Raw genomic sequence first — 26,924 nt, 5'->3', positions numbered from 1 at the left:
TATTATAAGAACCTCTAAGTGACTCACATGAACACTCCACTCCCATCCCACCCAAGGGCATGTCAAGAGATGTCAGAAAAGACTGGATCCAAATCCTGCAGCCAAAAATCTCTTCTTAGATAAGTGTGTGTGTTTTTTTTTTTTTTGCTTTGTCGGGGCCTCAGCTGTATGTCAGAAGATAGGTGCTCTCCAAATACAGGCGCGCGGGTCGCACACTGCACCCCACCCTTTGAAATACCTTGCTGGGTTTCTTGGTTAGGGGGCAGGCCAACCCTCAGAGGTTAAGACTGGGTTAACACGGTCCAGGGGCTGCGGAGGGGACCTGGGAGTCATCCATCAGTCCAGTTCTCCACGGTCCCCATGCCTGAATGGTATTGTAAGGAGGCTTCCCGGGACAAGGAGAAGCTCTGCGAGTAGAGGAACTCGTTGGCCGCGTTCAGGTGCGGCGAGGGCGGCTTCCGCTCGCACACGGCACCCGGGAGGGCGCGATCTCTGGGGAAGGAGGCGCTGGGGCCCCGCTCTCGGACCTGAGACTGGGAGAGTTGATTGTAGACGCTGAAGTGGGCGTTGCCCGGCGGCTGGGAGCCCTGGGCGGAGATGGTGGGCAGCCGGGGCATCATCGTGGTGGCGGTGAAGTGCGTGGGGAAGGACTGGTAAGGCACAGTCTCCATGGTCTGAACGCTGTAGCTCGTGTAAGGGGACACGGACGTCCACATGTTACAGCTCAGCGGGGGCGGGGGCAAGTCGTCCACCCCGGACACCCCCGCAATCTCGGGCCCCGACCCTGAGTACATGCAGGCCTCTCGTGGGGTCACCTCGCTGCAGTAGGAGGGGCTCAGCATCTGCTGGTCGTAGGGCGGGGGAGAACGGAAATAATGGTCCTCCCCCACCGCCGAGGGTGCTTCCAGATAAGATCGCTTGCAGGGTAAGTCCAGGTGGCGGGCACTGTCTGCTGGAAGACAAAGAAATCTCAGGAAGAGCCAGGTCCACCAGCCCAGGGCCCAGAACACCCCCTCCCCGCCCCCCAGCTGGATGCCAGGACAGCCTATCCTTGTCATTGGTGGGAGGGGGGTGCCCCACGTTGCGATGGCACTCCCAGACCATTTTAATCAGTGACAGCTTTTATAAGGTGGCAGTAGCCCAGAAGTGGTCAGATCATGGACTGCGCTCAAAGGCCACCGGGGGACACCGCATCACTGGACACTGAGTGATGTGTTTAGCCAGGCGGCGTATGCCTTTGATCCCTTGCCGCCCTGACTCTTGGGGACGGTAAGAGGCTTTAATGTGCACTGGCATTCTTAGGCCAGGCCCACCCTGGCCAAGGAAAGTGCAAGCGACTGCCAGGCCACACCAGGCCCAGAGTCTACAATCTGTCTGAATTAGCCAGAAAATTAAAGCCACAGTGCTTCTGCCTCCATCCTCCGCTCCCAGGAAGGCCTCAGCAAGCCAAAGCTACTCACAGGCAAGTTCCTGTTGCTTTCAGAAGAGGAGGTAAACCCTATGTATGTTCAAAGAAGTCCCATCAGATTGTCATTATGCAGATTCCAACATAACAGGGTTTACACAATTAAGAAATGGAGCTGTTAATAAGTAAAAGGTGACTTGCACTTCTAAGGCGAAGCTAATATGCTCTGTTGGGGGGAAAGATGACATTAAGTGCCCCAGGCCATGGATGTGTATCTTTCAACATCCTCAAGCACGAAGGCTTGATTCTGGACGAGCTCATCCACCCCTGGGACCCAGGGATAACCTAGGCCTGAGCACTTGGGCAGCAGCCCACTCTACAAATTTAAGAACGCTTGTCCAGTTACTTGTCTTGGCCTTCGTCCTTCTATCTTCCCTAGGGATTCTCAACGGGAAATCCTCCATAGACAATAGGTAAATAAATGTGTATGGCTGCGTTCCAACAAGACTGTATTTATAGATACCAAAATTTGAATTTCATAGAATGTTCATATATCACAAAAGAGTCTTCTTTTGATTTTTTTTCCAACTATTTAGAAATGTAAAAACCATTTCGTATCACTCACAGATCGAACAAAAATGGACTGCAGGCCAGATTCGGTCCAAAGGCCACAGTTTGCCAGCCCCTGTTTGAGGTCACTAGTTCTAATAGGACTGGTGCAGTGGCTACTCAGGAGTCTTCCAGGGTGGTTCCTAGGAGCTGGGCTGAGAGAACATTCTGTGCAGCAAGCAAAGTCCCCAAACCCATTCCCAAGAGAATTCCAGTGGCCCTGTGAGGACTTCTGACACGGTAATACTAATCATTGGTATTTTATAGAGGACAAACTTGAATCCTTGTACCAGGGCACAGATGTTCTGGTTCTTGGCTCGAACTCCTCTCCCTCACAAAGAAGCCAGCACGGACAGGTCCGTGGCCTATCTTCCTGGCCCCCAGTCTACATCCCCCAACAGCCCCCATCCACTCTCAAGAAGCCTCTGGAGATCTGACGGGATCGGGTGAGGAAACTGAGCTTGGCCAGGACTCCAAGCTCAGCCAGGACTCCCAGGGTCAGGGTGGAGGTCGCTTCTACAAATGACAAATTCTGGACTGGGATGCTTCCGCCTCCCCCATGCCCAGAGGCAGCGCCTGGCTCACTCTGTCCTCTGCCCACCCCAAGGAGGTGCCCAAAGCAGCGGCTGCCAAGGGACAGCTGGGACTGGGGACTGCTTGCGGCAGACCCTCTGATCCTGGCTTCTGCTCCCCGCCCACTGTGCGCTCAGTTCTGCCCCCATTGCTCTCTCCCCGACGCCTGTAACAGCCTATGTCCTCGTCACCCCCTCCCCGTCACCCCGTCCCACACGGCTGCCGCGGCAGGTTCCACGTGCCTGTCCTCAATGCCAATCTCTGTCCCTCTTCTGCCTAAAATCCTTGTCTAGGGGACACCCCGGCCACAAGCTGTCTGTATGCAAAGTAAGAAGTACTGAGCCTGACCATGGTCCCCAACGCTTTAGGCTCGCTGTCCCAGGCCACAACAACCAGTGCGTGTGTGTGTGTGTGTGTGAGTGTGTACGCGCACCCACACCCATGCATGGCCGCATGCTCACATGTGCAGTGGGGAGTGTTTGTGGGGAGGGCGTCACCCCCATCCCGACCCTCCGGGGCATCCAGACCAGGAGTGAGCTACCTCGTCTTTTCAGGCAGTGGTAGAAGAGGCTGGAGTCCCTCTGGGCTGGGAAGGTGTTGAGGGGAAGGTCCTGGGGCTCGGCCGCGGCAAACTGCATGTGAGCCCCGTTCTCGTACTGGTAGTGCTGGAGCGCCTGGTGAGCCCCGTGCAGGGGGCTGACGTCAGGCTTGGATGACAGCTGGGTCGAGACGAGCCTCTGCCTCACGATGCTTTTGGAGATCACGGGGTATTCTTTGCTGGAGGCAAAGGAAAGACAGTCAGCCAGAGATGGGAAGGGAGGGGAGATCCTCTTGAGGGTCCCCGCATTCATGTGCCTGAACTCCGTCCACCCGCCCCAGCCCCCTGGCCGGGGCGGCCCCCACCTCTGCAGCCGGGCCACACGCAGGTCACTGTCGTCACTGCCCCGGAAGCCCTTGGCGAAAGGGTTGTTCTCAATTTTCAGCTGTGTGATCTGTCAGGAAAGGAGGCACAGAGGAGTCATGGGAGAGAGGCCTGGGCCGGCCCTGCCCCCCCACCCCAAGCACAGGCACATTCAGAACCCCGGGCAGCATCTGGGGAAGTGGCATCTTGCAGGAGCCTCCCCGGCCTTGAAGTTCTCGCCGCACCTCTTACCTGTTCTCCTAGCGGCAGACCCCCATTCTATGTCCTGCGCTCCTGAATTCAGCCCCTCGTCACTCTCTCCTGGGGCCTGTAACAGCTTCCCACCCACATCTCCCCGTCCTGCACAACTGCCACATCAGGCTCTGCCTGCCTGTCCTAAACGCCAATCTGACACAATCTGACACAAGAGGGACAATCTTGTCCCTCTTCTGCCTAAAATCTTTCCCCCACACCCAACCAGTCCCAACACAGGTGTAGAAGCCTTCAGGGAAGGGCAGCTTGGGCACAGGCAAGGAGGAAATGGGATAGCCCATTCAGGGATCAGAAGACAGTCTGGGGTGGTCGGGCCGGGGCGGGAGGTGGGCCAGGATGTGCCAGGAGCGTGCCGGGGGGAAGGGCTTCTGAATGGCTCAATCACCTGCTCCCCCGCTGCTGGCAGTGCCCAAGGGCTCCTCTCCCACCCTCCTCCCCTACTCCCTGCAGGCCCAGAATCCCACCAGGGAGAAGACTGCAGAACAAAAGGGCCCCACAGTGAAGCCACAAGGCAAGCTCCACGCTCCCAGTATTCCCAGTTGCCACCTCTGTCCGTCCCCGGCATGGACCACAGACAGCTACCTTGTGCTGGGGATCAGGAGCCTCGTCTCCTTCCCCTGCACGTCTTTCATTTCTCATGGCTCTGCAGGACTGAGCGGGTTCCTGAAGTGACTGCCCTGCCCATCTTGCACTGGGGCTTCACTGCCTGCCTCCCTGGTGGCCCAGAAATGTGTCTGCGCTGGGGGCGGTTGTGGGCTGCACCTTGTGATTCTGGTAGGAGGTCACAGAGATGAAGGAAGTCTCTGGGAACACGTGGGTGCAGAAGGCCGTGTTTTTGGAGCCAAAAGCGTTGTTCTCGTCGGCCTTCACGATGTGCAGCCGCGGCTGGTACTTGTGCATGGAGTTGAGGATGATCTGGAAGAGAAGGGTATTTTGTCAGCTCCAGGTCCCCACCCTCTTGTCTTCAGCCTTGTCCAGCCGCCCGGGGCTGGATTTCCTTCTCCTGAACGCCCAAGGCTCCAGGGTTTGACCACAGGGGACTGAGCCCAGAAGAGTCCAAATACCTCCCTTGCAGGGTGAAGAACCAGGCCCCTGGGCCCCAAACTCAACCTCAGGGGCACCCGTTGGCCTGTCTGCTTCAGCACTAATGCCTGGTCCCAGGGCCTCCCAGATGACAGCCCCTTTACTGTAGTAATGGGGGACGGAACCGTTTAAAGGCCGCCAGTGACTCGACACAGTGTTAGTAGGCGGAACTGAGATGCAGGCAAAAGTCCAGGTGCCACTGACTGTGTGACCCCAGGCAACGCCTGGGCTTCTCTTGAGCCCCAGCCTTCAGCCCTGTGTGCTGCCTCTTCCGGCTCACCCCTCCCCACATATGTGGGACCTGCCCTATGGTGGGCGCTCAGCCCCTCCTCTCACGACTGTCAGCAGTGAAAGCTGCTTCTCAGCCCAGAGTCTGCAGGACGGGGGAGGGGGACGCCAAGGAAGATGAACTCTGATCTGTCTGGTCTGGGCGGGGCGCCTGTCCCTTCATCCGCAGAGGGCTTGCAGAGCACAGGCTGGGAACACCCTGATGCACCCGGCCTTCAGACCAGCCCCAGGCAGCCCACAGCCTGGGCGGGGGAGCGCCATCGTGGGCTGAAGTTCACAGTACCACGGCCGAGGAAGACCGGAGGCCCGGGCACCCCCACCCCCACCCCTGGCCCTTGCGGGTGCCTGGGGAGAGGCCCAGCGCCCGGGACACTCAGCCTGGAGCCCTGGGACCAGCACACGGTAGTTTCGGCCCCAAAGCCTCTTCCTTCGGCCGTGCCCCACGGTAGCGGCAGCATCATGTGCCATTAAAATGTATTTTTTATCGTTGACATTTGCCAGACACCCTCCCCACTGGAGGTAGGACAGGCATTTGGGGCATTTTATCAGCACCGCACGGGTTTTTGTTAACCCTTCAGCTCCCCTCCTGGCTGGACGAGGCTGGTCCCTGGCGGAGCTCCTTTCTCTCCACCGGGAAGTGCCCCTCTCTTGGGCTGGCTCTCCCCACCCCCAGGTTCCCAGGGACCGGCCTGCAGCTGAAGCTTAGTGGGAGATTTAACCCCCGAGTGACTGAGTTGCCAAGCGAGGGTTCAGAGCCTGTCTTCCTCTGGCGGGGCTCGGCCTCCTCACCCCCTGGGAAGGAAGGCGGCCCAGGGAGAAGCTCAGCTGAGGGAGTGGGTGGTCCGGCACTCAGGCTGCGGGCTCTGCCCTGCCCTGGCCTCTGGGTCTGGCTGGGCGGCTCCAGCAAGAACTCTTCCACCTTCTGCACTGGCCCCTCCCCTGCTCCACTCTCAGTGACAAACCTCCAGAGCCTCCTGAGACAAACACAGAGCCCCCCGAGCCCCAGATCCCATCTGCAGCTGGGGAATCCACTGCCCAATGCGGGGCCTGCCAGGCGAAACACTCAGAATGAGGCTGAAGCCAGGGAGGCCTCCCCGGACTGTCCATTCCGGGAGCCCAGGGAGGGGCTCTGGGGAGAGTGGCTGGGGCTGGGGACACATGGCGCAGTCCCCAGAGGTTCTTCTGTCACCCCGCGTGGTGCCAAGGTCTCAGGAGACCCAGCAGCTGAGTGCCTGGGAGGTGACCTAGAGGCCGGATTCCTGCCTCCGCACCTCCGCACCTGTAGTTCTCTCTGGTGTCTTGATCTTTTTGCCCCCATTCTCCCTCACCTTCTAGGCCCAACTCTTCCAGGAAGTCGTCCCAGATTACCTGAGGCCTGCTCTAAACTCCCAATTCTGAAGCTTCCTTTCCACAGTACGGCCTACTGAGCTATGGTGCTGCTTCCAGCGGCTTCCCGTTCCTTCTTGTCCCTTCGGTTAAATTATAACTCTTCAAGAGAAAGGGCCATATCTTTTATTCCTTTTGTACCTCCAGGCTCCTCCTTTACTCCAAAGCAGGAACAAGTGAGTGCAAGACCAGGTTATGGGAAGAGGAAGTCCTGGGCCGTAACCACAAATTCTCTGTCCCCTCCTCCCTCATCTTTCTTTGCCCATAGGAAAAACTCTAAGGCATGTTTCAGGCAAAAGTAGTGACTGAACATGTGCACAGACAGTCCTTCTGTGATCACTTACACGCTCCAGCCCCTGGCATGCAGGGCTAGCCTCAGTCACTCCAACCCGCCTGGGTGGGGGGTGGGGGTGATGGGGGGCCCAAGGGGAGAACACAGACAGGAGGCAGACAGAACCCAGAGCAGGTGCTGCAGCCCCCAAGCAGTGAGGCTGTGCCATCCGTAAGGACCACCTGGGACAGACCACAGCCACCCTGCGCCTCTGCCACCTAAGCATCAGAGCCTTGGGCATCGCCAGGCCCCCTGGCCCCTCACTGTCCCCCACCTCCGGGTCTGGTCAGTGACCAAGCCCTGTGACTCCACCTGTAAAACAAAGATCAGTTCACTCCCTTGCTCAGAACCTTCTGGTTCATCCAGGAAGACTGCACCTTGGTTGAAGGCAAGGCCCTTTGTATTTCTCCATCTGCCTCCCATTTTCCCACCACCACCACCAACCACCACTCCTGCCACATTTAAGGCTCACTAGTTGGCTTCTGGGATTCCCTGATGGTTCAGACAATAAAGAACCTGCTGGCAATGCAGGAGACCTGGATTCGATCCCTGGGTTGGGAAGATCCCCTGGAGAAGGGAATGGCCACCCACTGGAGAATCCCATGACAGAGGAGCATGGGGTTGCAGAGCTGGACACGACTGAGAGACTAACACTTGACTTCACTTCACATGCCACTTCCCTTCTATTCCTATTGCCCCCTTTGATGGTTCCCTCTTGCCCTTGGGATAAAGGTCAAACTCCTTAGCCCATCCATCAGACATGGTCCTTAATGACAAGGGTGGAGACACTGCCAAACACACCTTCTAGGAGAGTGAACCAGACAGGCGGGCAGAGAAATCTGGGGGAGAGAGCCACTGCCAGACTCGCAAAGGAAGGTGGGGCCCCTAGGGGAGCCCAACCCCAGCCACAGGGAAGCCAAGAGGGGCCCAGAAGTGCCTGTGGGTCTCTGCCCATCAGCTGCCAGTCCTGAGCAAGCACTCGCCCTCCAGTCATCGCGGTCCCCATCTGTACAGTGAGGCCTTCGACTATGTGGTCCCAAACACCCTTCCTGATTCTGCCAGTCTGGAACCTGGCCAGGTGTGTGGAAGAAAGTTCCAGCCACTGAACAAATGCAGACTCAAGCTGAAGCATCGGCCCTGACCGCCTGGGAGAACGGGAAACCAGCTTGGTGACTCACACCTGGCTTTCCTCGGAAGTTCCTCGGGCGCCACACTAAACTATTTTGCCAGAGTCTCACATTTATATTTCTTGCAGAGGACATGGGGCCAAATGGGCCAGCCACGTCAACAAACCCCACTACACGGCTGGTCCCATCATCATCACTGTTCTACAGCAATGGGATTCATTATGTTCTGGCTACAATTCAGAAGCCTGTTCTATTTTAACGATTGCGATAGCGCCAAACAGCCATCTCCTTGAGAGATCACCATGGCGTGCTTGGCTTAACGAGGCCCAGATTCATCTGCGCTGGAATCACAGAACATTAGGGCATGGAAGGGCAGGCCCCAGCGATCACTCTAGTGCCACCTCCTCATCGTACAGATGAGGAACAGGAGGTGAGTAGTGGGAACGTGACGTGCCCAAGGACACACAGCTGGTGGGAGACTAGATCCAGAGAAGACTCCAGACGGCCCTGGAGAGAGCATGAACTGCTCTCAACCACAAGCTCGGTCATTAATGATAAGCTTTACTACACACGGCGGGAGACAAGGATCCACCAGGCCCCGTCGCCCCTCGAATGCGCAGGGTATCTGAATGCTGGCCACACAACAAGTGGGGCTAACGTCTGCCCGTCAAATATTAAAACCAGATTGATTCCTGCCTCACATTTGTACTTTCTGAGATGACCTTCTCCATCATCCTTCTTACCCTCTCCTGCCCCACAAAGAGGTTTGGGACAGAGACAGGATCTGCAGCTCAGAAAAGTTTTAAAAAGAAGAAGAAAACCAAAACTGAGACCAGAGAGGCCCAAAGATTGGCTCAAAGAAGACCCAACCCAGGACTGAATTGGACGGCCCGTCAGCCGACTCAAGAGGCCTGGACCGGGCGGGCCCAAGTCCTCACGCCCAGGGCAGGTGTGGCGCCTTCTCTGCCAGCCAGTGTGGACAGAGCACAGCCTCTGTGCCAGGCCCTGTGCTGAGGACTGTCCACACAGCACACAGTTAAGCTTTACAACATCCCTGTAAAGTATTAATTGTTGTTGCTGTTGTTCATTTGTTAAGTCATGTTCGACTCTTTGCAACCCCGTGGACTAAGGCCCACCAACTGGAGTGGGTTGCCATTTCCTTCTCCAGGGGATCTTCCCGACCCAGGGATCAAACTTGCACCTCCCAAATTAGCAGGTGGATTCTTTGCCACTGAGCCACCAGGGAAGCCCCAAAGTATTAACAGGTGTTAGTATTCGGCCCACTGTAACAGACAAGGAGCTGAGGCTCAAGAGGGTGCAGGTGTCTGCCCAGCCTCAGACACTGATGGGAGCAGAACCAGCATCAGCACTGATCTCCCAGCCTCAGCTCACACCTGCACCTGTACCTGGCCGGGGAGGGTGGGCAGAGCTGGGTGGGGAGTCTGTGTCCCAAAGCACCCAGCAAGGCTTGGCACATCGTCAGGGCTCAGCAAACGTGGGAGGAAAAGAAAGAGATCAGTAGTTCTGGGTCCCCTCCTGGCATATGCTTTGCGGGGACATCAGCTCCCAGCAGAGGAAGTGCCTTCTCTAAGTAAACCCCGCTTCGGCAGGTTACTGAGTTACTGAGAGAAGTAACACTCGCTCCTGCTCACTGCCACTCACACTGCCCGGCAGCAGGACACGATGGTGGCAAAAAAAAAAAAAAAAAAACTCCTGGTTTACCGTCTAGTGGGAAAGTCACACGGTAATCCAAAATCAAGCAAAAATCAGTGGTGAGAAAAAGTGGCAGACGAAAGACTGCATTGATGACAGTAACAAGCACGACGACAGGAAATGGGAAGGGCCTCTCCAAGAAAACGCTTGAATACACTTTTGAAAGACAAAAGGCAGACTTCAGTGAAGAGAAAGGCTTCATGATCAATGCACCTCCCCCCCCCCCCAGGAAATTTATAATTTAAAGTGATTCTAACAAAAATACCAGTAAGTTTTTTTCTCAACACTATAAGCTTATTCTAAAGCTCATAAAAAAAAAAAAAAGACAAGACCAGCCAAGAAAACTCTGAAAAAGAAGAGCAATGGGGGAGGACCGAGTCTGCCAGACACTAAAACCTATTATGATGTCTCAACGGTTAAAGCGCTGGCATAGGAACAGACACAGATTCAGGAGGGGATTTACTGTACAGAACCAGAGAGTGTCCTAAACCAGAGAGGGGAGAGGGCCAGTCAGTTATTGGTGTTGGGACCACTGGATAGCTCTCTAGAAAAAAAAAATAAAGTTGGATTCACACTTGGTATCGGATGCCAGAATAAACTGAAAAGGGGCCAATGGTTTAAACGTAATAATAAATCCATAAAATACTATAAGAAAACACAAGAAAAATCCCTTATAAGTAAGGAATGGATCGGGGCTTTTCAATTACTCAAAATCCAGAACCCATAGAGAAAAGACTGACACAGTCGATCAAAAACGTCTGTGTAGGATTACCACCCCAGGCAGGACCTTCAAAAGACAAGTGACAAACTCGGAAAACATATAAGCAACTCGACATCACAGATGGGAGCTAAATCTTTCTCGCTTATAAAAGCTTCTAGAATGGATAGGTGATTTTTTAAAAAGTAACCTAAGAATGAGAAAGGATAAGGACAGACGTTCACAGAAGAGGAGATATATATATATATAAAGATGCTTATGCTTACTCATAATAAAGGAAATAGAAACTGAAGCTAAAACTGATATCTGTATTTCAGCCATGAGACTGGAAAAGATCCAAAACTTTTCTCTCCCACCATGTTCGTGAGGCCACAGCGATGGTGGGAAGACACATCGCTACGACGCCAATGCAGGACAGGGTGGCAAATTGCAAATCCATATATCCCTCAAACAGGCACTTTATCACAAAGAATACTTGGCAGAGGTATACAGTGACATACGTACAAGCTTAATCAAAACAGCAAAGACAGGGGAACATCTAATTCCTTCAATAAGGACTGGCTACATGATTAATGGAACAATCGTTGGATGAAATTCTATGCAGCTATGTGAAAGGAATGACGCATGAATGAATGATGAAATGATCTACATGAACGAAATGATCTCTGAGACACTGGGTTTACATAGCAAGGTGCAAAGTGTTTACAACATGGTACCTTCTGTGTCAAAAAGAAGGGATCTGAGACGCTGTATTCTGCCTGCATGTGCAAAAAGAAACACAGAAAAGAAATTAGTAACACTGGTTCCTTGTGGCCAGAGCTGGAAGAAACTAGGTGGATGGGGAACCAGTGGAGGGAGATGTCTCACTGCAGACCTTTTTCATTTGTTCACTGATTGATTTTTCAATCATATGAATGTATTTCCTATTTAAAAACAGAGTTGACAAACAAGTATAAAATTATAACTGTGGCAAGTACTCAAATGGAAAAGTGTGTGGTGCGCTGAGAGCATATAATGGGGACCCCAAACTGTCTCCCTGAAGCTGTGGCATTTGAGCTTGGATCCCAAGGCTCAGGAGTAACTGACTAGGCTAAGAGGCCTGCGGCTGGCAGAGGAAGCAGACTGAGGGGACGGTGCTTGTGCCATTCTGTGGCCCGGGGAGCCCACGTCTGCAGTCTGGGGCTAACTCAGCCTCTGCAAGGCTCAGACTGACTATGTGAGCAATCACAAGCTAACCTTTCTCCTCGGCAACGTGGGAGTCCAGAGACAGAGGAGGTGGAGAAGATGGCTGTCTCCCTACACACACACACACACACCCACCCACCCACAAATACCCACACACACCCACCACGCAGCCATCCCCTCCCTGCCTCCAGATTAGGAGAAAAGCAAGACACAGGAGGTGGTGAAGATGGCCATCTCCCTACACACACACACACACACACACACGCACACACACGCACACACACACACAGGAGGTGGTGAAGATGGCCATCTCCCTATACACACACACACACAAACCCCACGCAGCCATCCCCTCCCTGCCTCCAGATTAGGCGAAAAGCAAGACACAGGAGGTGGTGAAGATGGCTATCTCCTTACAAACACACACAGCCACACAGGAGGTGGTGAAGATGGCCATCTCCCTAAACACACACACACACACACACACACACCCATGCAGCCATCCCCTCCCTGCCTCCAGATTAGGAGAAAAGCAAGACACAGGAGATGGTGAAGATGGCCATCTCCCTAAACACACACACACACACACACATACCCCATGCAACCATCCCCTCCCTGACTCCAGATTAGGAGAAAAGCAAGATCCAGGTGTCAGCCATCTCCACCTCCCACTGCAGGATGCAGGCCCCAGCCTAGCAAGGCTCTCCTCAAGTGCTCGGAGCAACTTCTCTTCCCATCCCGTGGTCACCTGGCACAGGACCCTGCTGGGGACAGGGGGCAGTGAGCAGGAGGCGAGGTAGGCAGGTGTCTTCTTAGCCAGCAGAGCCACAGCTGTGAAGCTGACCTGGAGCAGCCTGGTCCCAGGCCCCCAACCCTTTTCGCCCCTGCTGCCTGCTTATGCCCAGAACCTAAAGGTCACACCCTGACTCTACCCCTCAAGAACAGAGGGCTTTCCTGGACTCACAGCAAAAACCCACAGGAGTTTTCTAATCAGAAGCCAATCCTATCTTTTCTGAACACGTGTCCTGAGGGGCTCCTGGACCCTGGACCCTTCTCCTGGGTGGTTGGGTGGCACGTGGGAGACAGCTGCTGATGTCTCTGAGATCCTGAATGGGGAGTCCACCGTCCACCTGGCTGGAGAAAGCTCCTTGAGGTTTGGAAGCTTTTAGGAAAAATGGCAAAGTGTGGAGGTGAGCTGTGTGGGAGGACTTGTCAAGGGCAGGTTCACAGTACAAGATGGCTTTTTCCCAGGTTCCTGCACTGAGAAGCCAAGAAGGGTGACTTGGAGAGCTCACTGCTCCAGTTGGCACAGACCAAGGGGCAGAAAGCCAAGGCTCAAATGGGCCACTTTGCCTTGATATGTCTAAGAAGTTAGCTCATCCTCCACAGCCCTTCCCTGCAGGGCCAGAGGCTGCGCCCTCTCCAGTGATGCTCTAGATTGCTGAAGATCTGACAGCTGGAGCCCTGGCTACCGAAAGATGGGGGGACAAGCCAAAGGAGCACAGGCCTAGGCATCAGAAGGCAGGGGTCCATCTCTGTTACTCCCAGCTCCTGAGACAAGCGCCTTGTCTTCATGAGCCCCTCCAGCCTCACAGAGGGTGCAGTAACCAACAGACTGCACGTGTTGGGAAAACGTGGGGGTGGGGAGAAGGAAGATACTCTACACCCCAACCCTCCGGGGAGGAAGCTGAGTTAGTACAGGGAATAGCCCCCCAGCCGAGGAGAGGAGGGCCCCAGGCTGGTGTGGCGAGTATAGCCACCCCCAACATCACAAGCCCACCAAGCCAGCCCCACTGGCTGCTCAAGACCACTGCAAACCCTTTCGGGACCCCAGAGGAGCCACTGAAGCAGCAAGCCAGGGTGAGAAACCTACTGCTGGGCAACGAAAGCCGGCTCACACCCTCCTGCTTCCAAAAAAGCCCCACTTTTTAACCACCTGACTCCCTTCCCTGGCCCTCTCTGCAGGGGTCTAGGGAGGTGAAAGGGTCCTCAGAGACATTCCTGCAGCTGGGAACCATGAGAGCGACCTGTGTATCTAAAACTCTCACCAGAGCTTTGATCCCTGGGTATTTCTGGTCACTCACCCAAGGATCCACCTCCCGCCCAGCTCTGTCCACCCCAGTGGGCGGTCCCTGGGTTGTGTGTGTGAGTGTGTGAGTGCATGCAGTTGTGGGCAGAGACGTGGCTCCCTACCTCCCACCATGGAGGCTCTCGCTAATCTTTCGAGGTTGATCCCAGAGCCTGGCCAAGCAGAGGAGGCCAGAGAGGAGCTGATCACGAGCAGAGTCTTGGCCAGAACGTCAGTCTCTCTGGCCCTTGGTCATAAAAGACCCTGTGATCTGAGAGGTGGGGGCTTGGCTGACCCTTCCCCTTGGAGGGCAGCCTGTTGACGCCCCTGTGGAAGGCTGCAGGGGCGCATGTCCCCGGGGCCCACACACCCAACAGCATCTGCCTGCCCTGTGTGGGAAAACCCCATGCTGCTTGCAAAACAGACAAGTTAGGAGTTGATCATATTAACTAAGCATTCTCCTAATTGTTGGTTTATCGATTGCTGATGACTCGGAAGAGAACTGAACAGACTCTGAGAAAATTAGAACCAAGAGCCGCTTGACATGGAGAAGGCAACGGCACCCCACTCCAGTACTCTTGCCTGGAAAATCCCATGGATGGAGGAGCCTGGTGGGCTGCAGTCCATGGGGTCGCGAAGAGTCAGGCACGACTGAGCGACTTCACTTTCACTTTTCACTTTCATGCATTGGAGAAGGAAATGGCAACCCACTCCAGTGTTCTTGCCTGGAGAATCCCAGGGACGGGGAAGCCTGGTGGGCTGCCATCTATGGGGTCGCACAGAGTCGGACGCGACTGAAGTGACTTAGCAGCAGCAGCAGCTGCTGCTTGCCAATTACACACCCATCAACCAGAAAGGACGCATCTCTGGCATTCTCCATAAGGAGCTATGATTCACAGAGTGCTGATTTGCATACAGCTCCCCAGAAACAGAACTGAGGCGTAAAAGAGGCACGTGCCTGCATGCCCCCCACCCCTGCTTCCCGCACCATGCCCCGCACAGATGTTATGAGTGTGCAGCCGGGGCAACCGCATCCAGGAGCCGACGGCACCCACTCCATCAACACCCCACCCTGTGTCTCCAGGGTAACCATGCGTAACCTAGAGGGGCGAGGCTTGCTCCCTGGCAGATGATACTGGGTCCCCAGGCTTCTGTTTGCCACACGTATGAGCTAAACATTTCCACATAAAGAGCTTTTTGTGGGCCTGCCAGGGCCAGACTGGGGAAAGAATGAGCTTCAGCAGCCTGGACGGGGCGTCAGCAGCAGCATCCCTGGGGTTTCAGAGTTGCTCTTATGAGAGCCAGCCCTGGGCAAGGCCAGGAAGGGGCTGACACAGGAGCCAGTGCGAGGCCTGCCTTTCCAGGGCAGGCGGCTGCGGGGCCAGGCAGATGCCAGGGATGAGGCTTCTGAACTCATCGGTGACTCTTTCTCAAGACAATCTCCTTGTCTTAGGCCCCAGCAAGGCCAGATTTGGGGAAACTGGAAGCTGAGATTTGTGAGATGTGGGTCCATCCATGTCGTCCTTGTCATCAAGTGTTACTCAGTCATGTGTCCGACTCTTTGCGACCCCATAGGCTATAGCCCACCAGGCTCCTCTGTCTGTGGGATTCTCCAGGCAAGAATACTGGAGTGGGTGGCCATCCCCTTCTACAGGGGATCTTCCCGACCCAGGGATTGAACCCATGTCTCCCACATTGCAGGCAGATTCATTACAATGGTAAAGGGAAACCATCATAGTTGACATTCATTTAGAGCCTCTTAGACGCCACATGCCTTATGCATAATCTCATTTAATTTTCACCTGGTCATCCCCATGTTCTGGACAAGGAAACTAAGGTGCAAAAAGGCTAAAAAACTTGCCCCAAGTTACCCAGCCAGTAAGTGCCAGGGGAAGGATGCTTACTGTGGAACTCAGACCCTGTGCTCTGGCCCATAAACCCGCCTGGGACTGGGTCCTGAGAATGGATTCTCCAGATGAGCACCTCTGAGCGCCCCACCTCCCTGCCCCAGCACCCACACTTGAGGCCAGGCAGCCCCCTGCTTACATGCCCGAAGGGGTCCAGGTGGTTGTTCGTCAGCTTCAGCTTCTGGAAGGAGACCAGCTGCCGCATCCAGTGGGCCCCCGTGGCAGGAGAATCCGGGTGCACGTACAGCCGTCCAGGCATGGCCGGCTCAGCCTTCCCTGCCACCATCCTGCCAACAGAGCGTGGAGAAGCCGCGGCTGGTGATTGCCCTGCGGTCTTGGAGAGCCCAGATTTCCTGTCTTCCACCCCACAAAAGCAAATCCCCAGAGGCCTGAACCTGTCTCGCACCCCACAAAAGCAAATTCTCCAGAACCACATCACTGCTGGTGCTGACCGCACCGTCCATTTAGGGCTTTGGGGGTAAAAGGCGGGGAGGCAGAGGAGACGGTGCTGGGAGGGACAGCTGTCCTGAACCTCCCGTATCTCACTGCAGTAGAGAGAGAAAGGGAAATTGTAGAGAAACGTGATGGTTTATTTGAAGGGGCTAATCACAAGTGTGTCATGGGGAGATTTAGGCACTTCCGTGTCTGGGCTGTATTTACACTTTTTACATGTTAGAAATAACATTATTTGGAGGTAGCTTCTCAGACAACAGAGACGATTTTCAAACTGCTTGCCCCCAAAACAATGGTGAGAAGTTAACTGGTAGCTGTCCGCTCAGGGAGAATCTGCCCTGAGTGCTAAACCAGCCCAGAGAGAGAACAGAACCGAGCTCTTGGCAGGACCCGGCCACCAAACTTGGCCTCCTGGGCTCGGGTTCTGCGACCTTCTTACCCCACACAGCCGCGCTCACATGCTGGGCTGCGGATTCATTCATCCCTCCCTCTTTCTCCTCGGGAACTGTCCTAGGCTCCAGGGGCAGACGGGGAACATGAACAGGATGGCCCAGAAAAAACCGCCTTCATTTACTGGGTCCCAGCTTGGGTTCGGCCTTTAACCTGCCTGCTCTCCTTGGATGGTGGACATGCAGCTTAAGAGGGAGGGTCCTGGGGTGGGTGGGGGTGGGAGGAACTGGGAGATTGGGGGTGATACCTATACCCTACTGGTGCTATATGTAAAACCGATAATGAATGAGAATATGCTGTGTGGCACCGGGAACTCTACTGTACTCTGGCGACCTGAACAGGAAGGAAGTCCAAAGGGAGGGGATAGATGTGTATGTCTGGCTGGCTCAGTTTGCTCCACAGTGGAAACTAACACAACATCGTAAAGCAGCTGCACTCCAATAAAAATTACTTAAAAAAAAAACAAAAACACAGCACAAGAATAAAAAAAAAGCAGGAGCAAGGGGGTGGAGAGACAGGAGAGAGATTCACAGCCCAGGATCTAAGTATGGACTGTCAAGGCCCCCAAGGAAAATGGCTCTTACCTTCTGCTGTACCCCCACCTCCAGCACAGCCCTGTCAGAGCCTAAACCCGCCCAGCGCTGGGGCTCAAGCATCACCCCACAGCCCAGTCACCCACCCTTGGGTGTCCACAGCCGTGGGGAGAGCGCAGACCCTTGAGATCCATCAGACACCCAAACACTGTGGCTCGTTTTCACTCCAGCCCCCGCCCCATCTGCAGCAGGTGTGCAGACGACCCTGTGGCTTCGGCAAGCCCGGTGCCTGAGCCTGCGGATCTGGCCAGTCATTGGGACTAACTGGTGAGTCCCCAGACCACACGGCAGGCAGGGGACGAGTGTGCATGAGTGGGAAGGCGGGTGACGTGAGGGTCCCGAGTTCTTACCATTTGTTGTCACAGAACTTGTAGCGGTGGTCATCCGCTGGGACGATGTCGATCAGCAGGATGTACTTGGTCTTGGGGTTCATGCCCGTGACTTTTACCTTGTAGCTGGGGAACATCCTCCTGGGGGAAGCGGAGGGGTGAGGCAGGGGCGGGGACAGAGCACCGGGAGGGAGGGACGGCACAGAGCAGGCAGGCGAGATCTTGGCTCCAGTCGGAGCTTCGTGATCTTGTGTAAACCGCTTCCCTCTCTGGCTGGCCCCTCCCACCTCCCCTACAAGGAAAGGGCTGCACAAGCCGCTCCTCTGAACCCCTGCAGTTGTCAGACTGTGGCTGTGAGCAGCTGAAGCACAGAGACCCTGCTCAGGACTTCAACACCAACCAGGCTGCCTTCATCTCCCTCCTGTCTGTCATCCATACACAACAGAAGTTCCAGGGGGTCATTCCAGGGGACCAGAGCAGAAGACCTGGGAATCCCTGGCAGCTTCCTTTACGGTCCATGAGATGCCACCTCTGGGTCATGTCTCTATGGAAACAAACCCCCAGCCTCAAACTAACTTGCAGGAGAGTGCTGTGGGGTCTCTGGATGCCTGCTGTGTGTGGAGAAGAGGTGTTTATCCCTGTGAATGCCTGGTCTGGGCCTGTGCACACTAGCTGGGTCTCAGGGAAGGTCAGTCCAGGAACCTTGAGGAGAAGAGCAGGGTTTTCTAGAACCACCCTGCCGCAGTCCACAGCTGGCCCCACCACTGACAAACCACGATGCCTTGGGCAACTGGCTTGGATGTTTTTACACCTTGGTTTCCCTATCTCTAAAGTGGTGAAAGAAAGTGAAAGCGTTCATCGCTCAGTCATGTCTGACTCTTTGTGACCCTATGGCTTATAGCCCACCAGGCTCCTTCATCCATGGAGTTCTCCAGGCAAGAATACTGGAGTGGGTTGCCATTTCCTTCTCCACTCCAAAGTGGGGACGTTATCAATACACCCATCTCATAGGTTGCTGGGTGGATTGAACGAGTCCACTTTTGGCTCTTACCACTGACCCTGACTGCTCTCCTTCCTCTGAAGACCGGTGGTATGACCGACCTCCATGAAAACAGGCTCATCAAAAAGAAAGTCTTCCAGTTCCTGCAGTCCATGCTGAAACTGTCCAGGACCCTGAGGCTCAGGGGACGTTTTGGAGAGGGCCACTACGTCGGACCGCTCAGCACACCCACACCTACAACAACATGTATACATACCTGTGGGCTATCCCTCCCCCAGTCACCAGGTCCCTGACCCTGGACTTCCCCAGAGGGGAACTTCCTCACGGTCCTCATCAGAACCTCGCACGCTTCCTAGCTGACCTTTTACAAAGATGTCTCCGAGAGAGGCAGGATTCAAATCCAGCAGGACAAACCGAGGCAACTGGGACCCAGATCCCCAGAGCCAGTAGAGTGCCCAGGCGGTCCACTCTGGGAAAGCCAACAGGGGACCTCTGGCTTTCACGAAGCCAAGAGACAGCACAGGGACCCTCAAGAGAAGCTGTCCTAAGCGCCTCACGAACAGATGACCAGAGTCTTCCATTGCATCAACGTGGAACCAGCTTACCTCGACACAGGGCTTCCAGAAGGGATCAAGGCCCGCCCCCAAGCCTGCAGACCCTACAGCAAGCCCAGGACCCTGAAGCGGAGGGTGCCCTGGCCTCTGTACCCTCCCTGGCTGAAGGACGGGCCCTTGAGAGCCTTGCCAGGGGCCCGGGGTGCGGGAGTGGCGTGACCCCGTGTGTGCCCGAGCACATGAGTTTGCGGACCCGGTGGAGTGCACATGCGTGCATGTGTGCGTGCCTGAAGGGAGGAGGGAAGTTCTCGCTGCAAGTCTAGGGACTTATAAACTGTGTGGAAGAATTTGTCTCAGATGTCAACTGAAAGCATTTTCGAATGTCCACCCCACCCCCTCTCCAGGAATGGGCAGAGCCAGAGGACTTGGGGACCCAACCCTGCCTCCTGCTTACCAGCCCCTTGCCCAACCCTGGGGGCGCAGCTGGAGCCTGCACCCCCCTGGTTCCTGGCCCAGCCTCGCCCCCGGCTGGGCCTGAGACTGAAGGGGAGGGAGAGAGGCGGCACTTGCCTCAGCTCCCCCCACTCCCTGGGGAAAGGCCAAGAATCCTGTCCCCTGCAGGCTACCATGTTGCAAGGGCTACAGAAACAGCCACAGAATGACTTGGGGCTCTCCTGGCATCAGGGCCCTGTACTTGGCCTGTTTCTCCTGCAATCACTCCAGGTGGCAACAGCAGAGGACAGACCCGGCCTCCCCCCACACCCCCCCCCCCGGCCGGTGACCACAAAGCGGGCAGCCACTGCCATAGTCTTTATAATCTAGGTTGGTGGCGGCGGGCAGCGGGGTGCTAGATCCTATTTTTCCCCTTCTACTCCCTACCACATATTTTAAAAGATTTTCTTGATGTCTTTATTGAATTTGTTACAATATTGTTTCTGTTTTATGTTGTGGTTTTTTGGCCCCAAGGCATGTGGGATCCCAGCTCCTCAACTAGGGATCAAACCCATACCCTCCGCATCGGAAGGTGAAGTCTTCACCCCTGGACCGCCAGGGAAGTCCCTCCCTACTACAGTTCATCTCAGCAGCTCAGGAGGCCAGACTAACATGACTGGTACTTTTTAGGAGGCAGGCGAGCAGCCTGTGCTCAGCTGCTCAAGGCCTGGGGCCGCTGTCCTGTGATTTGGCCTCTCCTGGAAGCTGGATGTGGACTGGGTTCCCAGCTGATAATAGCCTTCAGGAGGTTCTGAGTGAGTTGGGGCAGGGCAGGAAGGTGTCTCCTAGGCTCTGCCTCCCTTTCCCCTCTTCCGAGGGCAGCAGCCCTCAGAAGTCAGAAGGGAGGATGAGGTAGGTGGTCTCAGGGCGGATTCAAAGGTCCTCTGCTCCAGGATGAGCAGGCCCAGGCTCAGTGAGCACCCCTGCCTTCGTGGAAACAGGTATCTTCATCTCTCTGAGGGTCCGGTGTGGTGGCTGTTTCTGGACCATGGAGGACGCAGGCACTGGGGACCCTGGGCCCCCTCATCTCCCCACCTAAGGGGCTCCAGAAGGATAAAGGGCCTGCTGTGTACAAAAGGCGAAGGAAGAAAGTGAGGCACACCAGCCTGCCAGCCTCCTGCCCCAGCTGATGGCATCTGCCCTTCGGTTCCAGAGGGGCTGAGCTTGGAGCCCAGAGGCCTGGCATGGGAGTGTGCCCCAGAAGGGCAGGACTCAGGCCACAGGGGCCAGGCTGGCCTGGGAGCCGCGACTTGCCCTGGGCCCCCCCCTGTACTGTACAGGTCCTCTCTGTTGCAACAGATGAAACCACAGATGAAACCATCTGAACTGCTTCTGTGATTTAGGATGGAAAAAAGATACCTGAAAACCAACCCCTTTGGGGGAAGTGAACCCCTCAGAGGGACAGGGAGGGGAGACGTGACTCTGAGCAGCCCGTGTGGCGCTCAGCCCTGGCACCTGGCTGGCAGGGAATCCCTGTCTCACCTGTGCCCAGCACCCGCAGCCACCCAGAGGCGGGCTCCGCGAGCCTTCTCTCCTGCCCACTCCCTGCGCCCCTTCACACCCCTTGCACGTGCACCGCGGGCCTCCTCTCCGAGGCAGGTCCCCCTCTCCCGGCTCTGGGTCCCCGCCCCTTTGGGGCACTCTGGGGGACCTCGCGGAAACCGCTCCGCCAGGGGATAAACAAGCCGCCTGTCCTGCCAGGCCGGGAGGAGATGAAAGCCTGGGGGTTTCTCCTCTGATCATGAAACAGGCTGTGGAAGGGTGCGGGCCTGGAGCCTTATCTACCATACTAGGAAATGGTTTTAGAATGAACTGCTAAAAACAAGCTTCCTTGGACGTTTCTCAGTGTTGGAGGCTTTCGGGGCGCGGGGCAAGGGTCTGGGGCATTTGGATTTTGGCAACGAACCAGTAAATACAAACAATGCTGAGAGAGGGGCCAACAAGTTTCATCTGGGCTCAGAGAGCTGTGGGGTGCCCGGGTCTGGGCCCAATGGGGTGGCCAAATTCAAGGTGCTGACCTGTTCCCTCCCCACCAATCCTGCAAGGATCTGGGGTAGCAGGGAAGAGAGGACCTGGGGGATTGGACAGATTCTCTCCAATCAGTGGGGACCCCAAACTCCAAGTCCACTGCAGTCCCAGCTTCCTGGGCTCAGGAATCCCAGGAGCAGCTATGTAGGTGCAAAATCAAATCCAAGGCATGAGAAGCCTGGAGAAGGCTTTTGAGGTGGGGAGAAGTGGTGACTGGGAGGGCAGATGAGGGATGCTGGGGGGTCAGTAATGTTCTGCTTCTTTATCCGGGTGGTGGTAACACCGGTGTGTTCAGTTTGTAGAAGTCCATAGGGCTGTACAATTAAGACTTGTTCACTTTTCTGCAGGAATGTTCCACTTCAATAAAATTGACATTAAAAATTATATATGTGTGTATATATCATAAAGATGTGTACACACACACAGAGGCCAGAGTTTGAAAGGAAAGGGCTTTAGGAAAAGGGTAGGGGGTCCACAGAAAACCCCATCTATTTTCTGTCCCTAGTGTTTGAGGGTCTTAAAGAAGAATTCTGGGTGTGTTGGGAACAGGCTGGGGCCCAGCAACTAAGGCTGAGTTTGGGGGTGGAGGTAGGGGGTGCCATTTAATACTGAGACCAAAGCTTTTGTATCCAAATGATTTCTGAGAGCAATGGACAGAGCAATGTAATTTATTTCCACTTAACACACACACACACATTCACACACTCACACACACATGCACAGAGTTTTCTACTTCACTCAAAGCATTTTTCAGAAATATTTTCCCTAAGATGGGGGCAGGAAAGAGGGTGTGTGGAATGGATGCTGTTTTGGAAGACCAGTTGGTTCTCTGAGATTTTTTTTTTTTTTTTTTTTTTGAAGACACTTCCTTCTGATAGACTTTTGCTTTCAGAAAATACTTTAGAAAGAGATCAAAGCACTCTCTCCCCAACCCACTTTCCCAGTGTCTTCAACCCTTACTTCTCTTATCACCCACGCCACTGGGCTCTGACGCTCTGTATACAGAGCGAGGGCAATTGGCTTTGAAGCCCCGGATTAAGCCGGGCCAAATCCTTGCCTCAGAATAACAAACAATACAGGTTCAACAGGAGTTCTCATCAGTAGTTCATTTTTCAAACACAAATTCACTGTCACTAACACAAGCAACATTGAACTCAACAGGCTATGAAGGCTGATAGTGGAGATTTATCTGGTGGCAAAACCATGACCTAGGAGTAGAGCAGTCAGACGGTTAGGAAATTTTCATATTGGGGAGGTTTTTATTTAAATTTTGTGGAGCTCACTTTTATCTGTGTTTGGGAGAAAAGGCAGTTTCTCACATGGATCAAGCTTGGCAGAGATGTGAGGTAGCAGAGAGGGCCCTGCTCTCTGCAGTTAAGGGCATAAACTCTCTGGGTGCAGCCTTCTGAGAGGCTTAGAGAACACTCTGGCCCCATTTGACACTTGACATCAGGGCTTCATGAGCATTCAGAAATCGGCTGTCTTGAACTGTGGCTGGCATGGTATTCACCCTCTTGCGTTGTCGGAGAACTTAAAGTCACTGTCTGATGAAGGAGACCCTGTTTCCCTTTGGCCATCAGCTCTTCGAGGGCTTAAGGCATAACTAAGGACTCACACTGGCTTGAGAATTTTTGGGCTCCTTTTCTCCAGCCCCCCTCCTTCAACCAGAGAGCAGTTGTGCCCCTAACCAGCCAGGGTCTCTAGGGCAGCGCAAGAACTCCGCTTTGAGCAGGCACCCATAAACAAGCAACCAAGGGGATTTCTCAAAGTTGGGGTTTCATTCGGGGGGTGGGGCATCACTTCTTGGCTTGTGTAGAACCTGCTAACTGCCTAACTCTGCTTCTATGGGCAAGCGCCAAATGCCTCCCCTTCTCAGGGGTCGGGTTTACGTTCTCTTGGTTCTCCAGCTCAGGCAGTCTAGGACTGTATGATTCAAGGTTCAGGAGAGATATCGAGAAACAGAAGTGTCCCAGGAAGGCCGATGGTACAGAGCACAAAGAAGAAAACGGAGAGGCACTGGACAGAACGCGGAGGAGCCAGGAGCCCGAGCAAAGCAAGCTGCCTTCCAAGGCTGCGTGGGCGGGAGGCGGGAGGAGGTGGCGGACACAGGGGTCCCAGCGGTGAAAGTGGTCTCTGAAGCCAGTGGGCAGCTAGGCAGGGGGTGCTGTGAGAACCGTGCTGGCAGGGGACGAGGCTAGTGACTTTCCTAAGCACTAGGCTGGTGCAAGGAAAACTTTCTGCCAGAGAAATGAAAGACTATGATGGATCCTTAATTGGCCAACATCATCACGGCCATTTAAAAATTATTATCATCATTCCCTGAGGTCCATCTCTAAGCCTCCATTAGGATCAGGCACAAATATCTGCCTGAAGCCAGTCACCTCTGGAAATGTGGGGTGTGAGTGTGTGTGTGTGTGTGTGTGTGTGTGTTGGGAGAGGGAGGGAGGAGGCCTCATGCAGGTGCAGGAAACCCCACTGAGGAGAATCACAAATGCCTTTTGTTTAAAAAGGCAGGGGCCAGGCATGCCCAACGAGCATGCTGGCCATTTATTTTCAAGAGACAAGGTTATTTCTGCAGCCTAAAAATGGAAGTTCTGGATCTTTCTCTTCTTTCCTTCCCTACATCCCAGCAGTAACAAGAAATAACCACCTCTCCCAGTCACACCTATAATCCATTTAGCAATTTACCAAGCACTGCTCACAATATCCCTGGTTTGAATCTCAGAAAGAACGGCAGGTTTGAACAAATACCTCTGAGCCACAGGAAATTTGGGGACTACCCCAAGTGCACACAGCTACGATAAGGCAGGGCTTGTGACACCCCCACTGTCCTCAGTGAGTGCTCCATGAGGCACCCCCCCCATCACCACGTCCCCCAATATATCTTCCCTCCCCATTCCCAAGAGCAGCAAACTCAAGCCCTGACATCTTGTTCCTTCCCCTGATAGAAGCCCTGGATGGCCATACCACCTCCCTGACTTAGGCAAGAGGGCAGGGAAGTGCCCAGACCCCCATCCCCAACAAAACAAAAGAAAATTTGCAAGGCCTGTCAGTGGGCAGACTGGAAGGACCCAGCACCCCCACCCTGTGTACAGCAAACCATCAGCTTTTTATGTCCTTTGACGCATCGTTCCCTAAGCGGTTCCGCGTTCTCTAAAAAGGAGAAGAAAAACGCTGAGTAAATGCCAGACATTTCTCTAATTGTGATGAACGGTATTCGCTAGATTTACCGTGTGCGTACATGTGCCAGGAGCTGTGCTAGGGCTTTACAGGCAACTGTACAAAGACCTCTTATTTTACAGATGGAAATGAGGAGACAGCAGAGACCCTAAAATACCTGGCCGGAGGGTTGCACAGATGGAAGGAGGTGAGCGGAACCGGAAGCCCCAAGTCGGATTCCCCATTCCTGGCGCCTGATGCTTCACCATCTTATTCCTCAGAAAACTCAGCTAGGGGCCCACGGCCAGACAAAGGGACATTTTCACACCTAAACTGTACCCCGGAGACCAAAATCGAGTGTGAGATGGTGGAGGAGGCAGAGTAGAGGGGAGGGACTCCTGAACCTGAACTTGCTCCAGGTTCGGTCTGCAGCAAGCCCCCTTCACCAGATAATCGCCCTCCTCGCGGTTCCAGCCCCACCCGGGCCGCGCCACCCCAGCGAATGTCTCCATCCTGCCCGGGTCCGCGGCTTCCTCCTCTCTCCCTCTCCTTCCAGGTCTCTCCCACAGACACCAGCGCATTTTAAAGATGTTTCCACTTTATAAATCATCCCTCTCTGGCAGCCACCCGAGGACTGCTCCCCGAACAACACACACACACACACACACACACACACACAGGGCCGAAAGGTGCCTTCTCCTTGGCTGAAGGGGACCGGCAACGGCCGAGCGGCAACCGTGAGATGAGAGCCTTGGGGTTCACGCTCCCCACCACCCCACCCCACAAAATTTAGGGAAATAGGAAAACATGGTCCAGTCCCCTTCCTCCATCTGTGGAGGGGCATCTCCGAGTCCCCAGTCAATGCAACCCTGAGCAACTGGGCAGGTCCCCAAAAGGAGGAGGACAAAGCTGCACCCCCATCCCCAGGCCCCCAAAGCCCCAAAGTTCTGGACCTGGGACCTCCGGCGGCGCGACCCGAATTTGCATTTCATTTGCATAATACTGCCCCGCCCCTGCCTCCGGTCCCCGCCGCTCGCCGGCGGTGCAGCTCCCTACCCGCTGCCCGCGGCCAGTTCGGAAGCTCCGGCAGACCAGGAGCTAAGGCCTGAATGGCGGAGGAGGCTGGGTTGTTCTCCTCTGGGCTGAAGATCTAGGGGGCTGCTAAGAGAGCCCCTGGGGATCCCCACTGCCCCCGTCTGTCACCCACCCCGAAGGAAAACCAGCGCTGACCTGCCGGCCTTGGTGATGATCATCTCGGTGCCCGCCTCGTGGAACTTCTTCCAGAGCTCCTTCTCATGCAGGCCCACCTTGATGTTCTCGATGGTCTACGGAGGGCAGGGAGGGACTCATGTCGGCCTGGCCCACGGCTACAGGCGCAGCCCTCAGAAAGGGGGACACAGGCCCAAGGGGCCAAGCAGGACACTGCCAGCCCTGCTAGGAGCCCAGGCTCCTGGAGTCCTGGCAGATTTCGTTTCACAAAATGGTTCTGTACCATTGGTGAATTTTTAAAAATGTGAATGTAATCAGTGAATCTCCCTTCTTCGGAGCTGCACCTACAGACGGGCCCACAGACGACACGCAAACTGACCTTGCCTGGGTCAACGACACACTCCTACACAAACATAAACACTCTACCCAACACGGCCAGACTTGCGGGCAGACACACCGACCCGGGAGGGGCACCTCTGCCCCCGACAGCGCAGGACCCGCAGACGCGGCCTGCAGACCCGCACAGGCAGAGGGCGTGCACAGGGTCACGGTGACATCCGTCCCCCTGGAGCCGGATTCCCGCAGCTACCGGACCAGGGGCCACTCTCCCCACCTGGTCCCAAGGCTTTCACCTCTCGTCCTCTCGAGGTCGAGGCGCCGGACCCTTTTCCCGGGCTCGCTGCGCTGCGGGGTCCCCCCTGTCGCTTGTCCCAGAGCAGCCTCGAGGGCGCAAAGTGGAGGAAGGACGAAAGGCAGAGAAGGCGCCCTGCCTGGGGGAGCGCAGCAGTCCTGCCCATACTGGGGCGGGTTGGACAGACGCTGGAGGCCCTGCAGACAGATCGACGCCCGACCTCCACGCGACGGCCGTCCGGGCCCTTACCTGCTCGGCGGCGGCGGCGGTGGCGACGGCGACGTCGGCGCCGGGGCCTGGGGGGCTGGCGAGCGCGGCTCCGCTGAGGCCTGGCGCGGCCAGCGCGGGCTCCGGGGCGTTGGCAGCGTTGGCGGCGCTGGCGGCGCTGGCCTCGCCGAGCGCGGCTCCCGGGGCCCGGAAGGCCTCCTCGCTCTCCGACAGGCCTTTATCCTGCAGCAT

At 55.3% G+C, this 26,924-nt stretch overlaps 1 protein-coding gene across 2 annotated transcripts; it reads right to left on the bottom strand.

Annotated features, from left to right (window-relative positions):
* Positions 1-12: 12 nt before the first annotated feature.
* TBX4 (T-box transcription factor 4) lies at positions 13-26,924 on the bottom strand. 2 transcript variants are annotated; one of them, XM_055577401.1, is made up of 8 exons: positions 26,715-26,924; positions 25,856-25,950; positions 17,414-17,533; positions 15,707-15,854; positions 4,524-4,676; positions 3,491-3,579; positions 3,129-3,364; positions 13-952 (listed from the first exon to the last, which is right to left on the bottom strand). In XM_055577401.1, exons 1-8 carry the CDS (start codon positions 26,922-26,924, stop codon positions 330-332), a joined length of 1,674 nt encoding a protein of 557 aa, XP_055433376.1. In that variant the 3' UTR covers positions 13-329. The 2 variants fall into 2 exon arrangements, with proteins under 2 accessions (XP_055433376.1, XP_055433375.1); XM_055577400.1 differs by having other exon boundaries at positions 16-949.

Source organism: Bubalus kerabau, chromosome 4, assembly GCF_029407905.1.
Source record: "Bubalus kerabau isolate K-KA32 ecotype Philippines breed swamp buffalo chromosome 4, PCC_UOA_SB_1v2, whole genome shotgun sequence".
Lineage (NCBI taxonomy): Eukaryota > Metazoa > Chordata > Mammalia > Artiodactyla > Bovidae > Bubalus > Bubalus kerabau.
Note: the sequence above shows the minus strand (reverse complement) of the source record. Positions and strands in the feature narration are given on the sequence as shown.